Source organism: Fulmarus glacialis, unplaced genomic scaffold (assembly GCF_000690835.1).
Source record: "Fulmarus glacialis isolate BGI_N327 unplaced genomic scaffold, ASM69083v1 scaffold1236, whole genome shotgun sequence".
Taxonomy (NCBI): Eukaryota; Metazoa; Chordata; class Aves; order Procellariiformes; family Procellariidae; genus Fulmarus; species Fulmarus glacialis.
In genome coordinates, this window is record NW_009215994.1 from 45,542 (window position 1) to 52,957 (window position 7,416).

The 7,416-nt window shown below is 35.8% G+C and overlaps 1 protein-coding gene across 1 annotated transcript; it reads right to left on the reverse strand.

Moving 5' to 3' along the window:
• HTATSF1 (HIV-1 Tat specific factor 1) lies at positions 1 to 7,001 on the reverse strand (the record flags this gene model as incomplete). The annotated part of the gene is made up of 8 exons (XM_009579107.1): positions 1 to 676; positions 1,077 to 1,214; positions 1,707 to 1,796; positions 2,257 to 2,356; positions 3,915 to 4,078; positions 5,106 to 5,260; positions 6,430 to 6,477; positions 6,797 to 7,001. Coding segments are annotated over 8 exons (1,185 nt in total), but the record flags the coding sequence as incomplete, so codon positions are not given.
• Positions 7,002 to 7,416: the final 415 nt, after the last annotated feature.

The window sequence follows — 7,416 nt, forward strand, 5'->3', positions numbered from 1 at the left end:
AGTTCCAAGGGGTACAGGAAAATTAATAGTAAAATCCACAAATCTTGTAATAATTTTGCATTACTTAAGTTACATATAGTTACATAAACTTAAGGGTTGGAACATATTTCACACTTACATAATGAAACATTGACAAGCATAGTTAGAAGAAAAGAAGCCTGATGAGTTTTACTGCGTTCTTGGCAACTTGAGTTACTTTACCTGAACAGCCAATTAATACAAACTTTTAGAACCTCATTAAATACTGCTTTTAATGAAAACTTCAAAGCACACAGTTGATGACATTCTAATATGCATATATTCATATGAACATTGTCTGCAGTCACCCTGAAGAAAGGGATAAACTCAGACATCACCCTAAAAACCATGCTTTCATAAAGCATTAAAGATGTTATGTATCTGCTTCAACATCACTGCCTGCAAGGCTGCTGTCTGTAGATGGAGCACCATCTTCATTAATGCCCTCACCATTATTCTCCCTCTTATGGGCTTCATCATTTACATCCTCCTTAGATGTGTCATTAACTTTTGAAGCTTGCCTGCCTTCAGGCAGTTTGACACTACTTGTTGCGGAATCTGAATCAGATGTAGTTTGCTGCTCCTTTGCATCAGGATCCTCTAAAAATGATCCCCACACCTTGAGCCTTTCTTCCCTTTCTCTTGCAGTCTCCTCCACCTATTAAAGATATGTTTATACACATAATTTCAAAGTCATACTTGTAAAAATGAATATTTACAGATAAAATTATATGAACATTTATATTGCAGTAATACCTCAAGACTTCAATAGGCCCTACTGACTGTGAACTAATGATCTGTACATCCACTGACTAATCCTCTAAGTTTACATTTCCAACACACCATTTTTAACATCAAACAGGTTCTTTAAATCTTCGCTGAACTGAAGAATTAAGGATGATTTTTCGGAGACATCTAGCAGTTTTTGAGGAGAAGCAAGATGGGCCAGGGGTGGGCCGGGGAAGGGTATGGGGCTGGGAACACCAGGCACTTCTCAAATTAAAACAGATTTACAGTTTGGAAGAAGTATTTGATGAAATAGGACCATGAAAGGCTACCTGATAATCCGTGACACCATCCCATGTTTCAGCACTGAGCTGACGTCCACCAAACCACCTTCCATTTAGAGTTAGCTTGCACAGATCAGCTTCTGTTGCTTCTTTAAATGACACAGAAGCCACGCCATCAGGGTGTCGCTGTAAGGAGAGACAACTTTCATTTAATAGTTTTCCAAATAGCATATTTATTCCAACACATTTTAGATCGTCTTACAAAATCAACCAGGATATAGTTCCATCCTGATCATACATGTTTGAAAAACTCAATTTGCAAGTTCACACATTTTGTTCTATTGGTTCATAGAACAAACTTTTTGATCACATAAAACAAACAAATGTTTCAAATAGTTTAGCAAAAATAACGTATTTATAAACTTTCAAACTTGTGACATGTATCCAAGTTATTGGGAAGAATTAGAATTTGCCTTCACATAGGCTGAAGTACACAGATACTTATAAATTAATTTCCAAGCCAGCTAATTTTAGAATAGTGGAATATTAGGTCAAGTTTCCATGAAATAAACACACAAAAGCAAATAAATGCTCCACTCATATTTCAAGAATCCTAAGTGTTCTGCACATTTACACATTACATTAATTCTGCCAACACAACCTATAAAAAATACCTACATCAAATATGAGAACCTTCTTTACTTGACCAAACTTTTCACACTCTGTCCGCAGATCTTCTCTGATCTCATTTAGCACTAAGGGATCCTCCTGCAAGGCAATCACACAGGTTAAATTAAACAGAAGCACTTACTTCTCTCAGCTTTATTTTTGTTCAATCACTAATGGAACATATCTGCCAATCTATTAAAACTTCATAAATTAAGTGTTGTTATGCTGCATTTTCAAAGCCACTTGGGAGTTGGCAGACAGCCCTTATTTGAATTTAGTAAGTGCTACTTATTAATAAGGCTTCTCCATTCTAACATAGTTACTGTCTATTCCTCTTTCCATCCCAAAAAGTAATATTGTTGATTTGAAATAGACTAAATTTTTGGAAATAGACGAACGAATTTTAAGCAGATGCTTGGCACAGGAAAAAGCCCTGCCCAAACAGTAGGTTTAATTTTGTTCTCATCTGCTTAGAATTTTGCTAAAATTCTTATGCAGAAAGTTCAGACAATGTTAATTAAAACAGCACAATCTACAGTAGCAAACTGCATCTTCCTACCTCAAAGTCCTTTGGGTGAAACATATTCCTGATAATAATGATGCGTTCATGTCGCATTCGAGTTGCGCCATCTTTCTTCTCAGGCCTCCAATCCAGCTGTCTAATGAAATGAAGCAACAGTAAGAAGATATTGTTGCGGCTCTCTTCAGTTTCTACAAGTATTTGTTGAAAAAAAATCATTAATTTGGCATTTCTTGCAACACATCAACTAAAACATGTATTTTGACATAAAGAGTTAAGTTACTCTTCTAAAAAATGCAATAATCATCCACTTTTACCACTTCTTCTACAAAGCAGCTGAGGTTTTAAGGTACTTAAATGCTCATAGAGGGAATATAAATTATTTTAAAAATCAAAGCATTTTCTTAAACACTGAAAAAATAATCTTCTTTTTAATTCCTTCCTAGTATCAGCTCAGATTCAGGAATCAGCTGCTTCCAAGTATAATAAAAATGCCAGTATTTCACCATTTTTTCCTAACTTATTTTGTACAAAAGGAGATCCACTATTCCCTTTGGTATACAGTATACAGAGCCACTGCCACAAACTAGCAATGTAACTTGGGGCATCTGTTCTATGACTTTGCCTTCTCATGAAAAATGTTACTTCTGGTAGAAATGCCTACTTCATATCCTATTACAAAAGAAGGACACATTCACTTACACTTCTAAATCTCAAAATCCTATATTTGGGGGGGCGTGGGGGGTGGGGAATCTTGTTTCAATTCCTTCTCGAATCTGCTACTTCAGATGAAGAAAACTTGGATTTCCAATGAAGGTTGTAGCAAGTAAATTATGCTCTTCAACTCAAAAGGAACACCAACTGAAGTCAGTTTATTCACACAAATTGCTCTCAAATGCAAGTTCATTATTTTCTTACTTCTCTCTCCACACTGGAGACTTCTTATGGCAAGAACTGGCAATGTCTGAGGCAGATACATTTCAAGCTGCTTTTACTTTTAATTGATAAGATGTCAAGTAGACTTTGTTCCCTTTAACTATGGCAAAGCACTTTTGCATTACTGTTTAAAATGTTTACTGGAATGCTGCTTTCATTAAAATATTAAGAGTTCTATATACTTTAAACCTTTTTCTTCTTTAATCCGCATCTTCTTGGTTCCAAAAGGCAGAAAAACAATTTTAAAGTGACAAAAGCATGAATCTAGGTACAATTAAAAACCCAGCATATCCGATACCAGAGAGAGAGGCAGGGGGAACGAGATATTTTAGTATTTGCTCCTATGGAAGCTAGCATCTCTTGCCCTTTGCAACGCGTAAAGTATGGTACAAACAATATGCGGACAGCCAGAGTGTTATTACCTTAAAAAAGTACGCCTAGATATGGTGACAGGACTTACACACTCTTACACACTGAGAGAAAAGTCGTTTATCTCCCCAGTGTTGTAATATTTTTTCTGTAACTGAAAGGACCTTGGTTCCCTATGTACTCTTTTAGTGTGTCAATCATGAAGAAGTTCATTACGTCAACATTTAATTTAGGAGTTCCTCCCCTCCAAACGTGTATTATTTAAGCTATTTCGCTGTCAGATAAGACTTCAATTTTTGCATAACTCTTAGCATTGCATTTGAAAGAAAGCAGTGCTTTACTAATAGCACTTAGAATTCAAGCAGTGTTTTACTGAAATAAAAAATACAAACTTCTGCTGTTGAGACAACTTCTTCCTGTAGTCTTTACATTTCTTCTTCTTTTTGCTTGCATCATACTCCCCCTTCAGTTGAAACTTTGCAACTTCAACATGCAATTTATAGCCTCTAATTTCTGCCTCATCCAGAAGTCTCAGTGCAAGTTGAACCGATTCTCTCTATTTGAAGATAAAACAGAACACAAGCTTTAAAGCACATGGCACAGTCAAATTATTCCAATAACATTTAATTAAGAATATTATACTAAGAATCAATACCCTGTCACTGAAAACCATAATGCCCCATCTCTTCCAAGTCTCTCAACAACAGTTGGCAATGCTTTCTTTATCAAAACCCAGTATTTCTTCACCACTGTTATAGCAAATTAATGCTCCCAAAAGCAACTGCGTACATTTCATTCAAATAAAAACTAATCTGCTATGGTCAAGCAAGCTGATGAACTTAGAAGCGAGAATAAAAAAATTTCAGGGGTCTGATTTTCTATAAAGCTTGTATCACTTTTCCAAGAACAGCAGACGTTGAGGCTCTTAAGTAATTTTTAATGTATAAAGACAGTGCAGATTGTCTTTATACTTGTGCACTGAACAGCCCTAACTACTAAAATTAGAAAACTAGCATAGACTACAAGGCAGTTGATTTAATAGTGCCTGGTGCTGCTTGCAGAATTAAAGCAGATTGCACTTGCAAGCACTAACTTTCCAAATGATTAACAGGTGAAACACATGAAGGAAATAGTACTGCAGCCTAAACTTTTATAGATTAATACAGAATGCAAACACAGTTCTGAACCTAATCAGTTCTCAACTAAAAGCTGTAAATACAGGACTATAGTATGTTCTTTCCCGACTCGTTATTTCTGTATTCTTGGCCACACAGTGGTGCTTTTTTCAAAGTAAAAGGTGAAGAGGTGCCCCATTTCACCCCATAATCACTGGCACCCAAGACAGGAACATGTAGAGACATGTTCAGCAAAAAGACATTTTCAGGGGGAAAGTAGGGGGTGGATAAGAGAAAACGAATGAGGTGCATAAGCAGGTAAATAGGCAGTTCTGGATCAAATCTTTAAAACAGACACCTAAATTTGAAGTTATACTTTAGATATTTCAAGAATCTTCTGAATGTAATTCTGAATTAGTGGCCTGATCTTCAACGGGAAGGAAAACTGCACTCCAGTGCACCACCGACCTTTAGATAGCAGCAGAGGCCATCTCCTTTAAGATTTCCTTCCTTATCTTTGTAAAGTTTGATTTTGTGTTCTTCTGTCTGAGGATCTCGCATAATGATACCACATTTTGACATGACTTGTATAAATTCATCTTTTGTAATGTCTGGAGGTAAACCTGCAAAATAAATTAAAACAGAAGGCCTGAGTATGTTCATTTTTTTATAAAACCTCATCAGAACAAACCCCCCCCAGTGTTTCTTTAAATGAAAGATATCAAACTTAAGGATGAAATTTTACATACACAGTAAGAAACCACTGCCCTTGGGACCAGTATTTTTTATATTACCTTTTAAACATTACTTCATACCAGTATTTTGAAAATCCTTTTACTTTTTAATAAGTGTAACATACAGCAACATCTTTATGCTCCACAACATGCAGACCTAGAGCTTTAGTGCTATACATGATACTCACATTGGAGTGGACACAATGGCCTATGTGCCCAAGTTTTAAGTTCCACTGTACCTCTAGGGATTGGAGAAAAAAAAAAACAAACACCAACCTATAGACAGGCGACTATTTTCTCCACCCACAAATTTGACAAAAAAAGCACGGATAATGTATGGAGTTTTCAAAGTCTGAACTTTGAATTGAGGACAAGGAAAAAAAAAAAATGGAGGAGAAAATTATGTGAATATTCCACGCTAGTTTGGCCTGGATGAAGATTTTTGAGAGTTCAAGTGTGTGCATTTCTGTGACTGTTCAGAACCACCAAATGTACCTTTGTGTATGCACCTAAAGATAGCACTCCGACATCCAAAACAGGTAGAGAAATACCATAATAAATGCACAGATAATGTCATTTGAGCTTCCCCATTACTTGCTCATTCTATTTCCAGCTTTTTTTTTGTACTTACTGTTTCCTCCTTATCTAATAATTTAATTATGTATTTATAAAATCAAAGAAAAATTAAAGACTAAAACATTAAGTAATATGTATAGTCAATGCAATCTTATTATAACTTGTTCTCATTATCCTATTCCTTAGGAGCTTGCAAAGGTTGTTTTTCTTGGCTGTAGCTTACTTAAAAAAATAATTAGTGACTTAGCTGACACAGCTCACAGAATATCACATTTAAAATATAAAACCATGGAATATGTCCCTTATATTACTTTCCCACATCTGCAATTTAAAGGTCACAAAGACATTATGCAGTCAGGAACATAACGTTAAGTAGCTTGCAAGTGGCAGACTGAATAGGTAATATTAGAAGTCAGCGAGACATATATGAGTCTCTTTTACCATCTTTAGCTCAAAGTAGATAAATAAACACTATTACTTACCAGTCACATAAACGTTTGTGTTTCTGTCTTCTTCAACATGAAACCATCCTAAAAACAGAGTTTGAATTCAATTATGCCAATATATTAAACATGGGAGCATACACTAACGTTCATGTTCCATCAGATTTCTAAGACTTTTTGCTTGCCCGCAGGAAGAGCTCTGAACACACCTTAATTTTCTTTTTTTCCACCTTGTATATGGACTTAGGAGGATACCTATGAAGTACCATCCAATTTTAAAATCATTCTGGAGATTTTCAGAACAACCTATCTCTTTGCTGTACATGACAACACTGAACAATTGCCAGTTTCCACTCAGTACTATACAGGTTGCAGCCTACACAGAGGGAAATGCTTTGTCACTTACCTGGCTCAAGCTTCCGTTTTTCTGCTTTTTGTTTTGGAACTGTTTGTTGTGATCCTTTCTCATTTGCTGACGGTTGTGTTCCTGATGTCTTAGAACTCACTGGTTGCTTACTTTCAGTTGCTGTGCCAGAAGCAGATGAACTGTCTGTATCATCTGCATGGAAGCCATAGTTGGCATGATATGTTGCCAGGAAATCTTCTGTTATCTGAAAAGAAATCAGGAAAATTAATCCAAGATTTCAAAGAACCACAAATTCAGGTTTGTAAGTGTTTTAATGTCAGTGCATTGATGATGGCCATTTTCTAATCTGGCAACATAGAAAATAACAGTATTTTAAAACTGTTTTTAAATCATCTCTGTAAAGCCATATGCACAACAGAAACAACCAATTCAGACATTACCTGAACTAGACTAACATAGGAATCCCGTACAGCACATGAAGTTTTTAAACAAATATTTCACAAGTTCTGCATTTTTTTTCAAGCAAAGCTTTCTGCTTTCAACATAACTGGATTTGCCTGAAGGACAGAAACCAAGCACGCCTGACCATGTTGAAGAGATAAAGTAACACTGAAGGTAAGCCAACAACTTATCCACAGATGATGAATGACTGACATTTG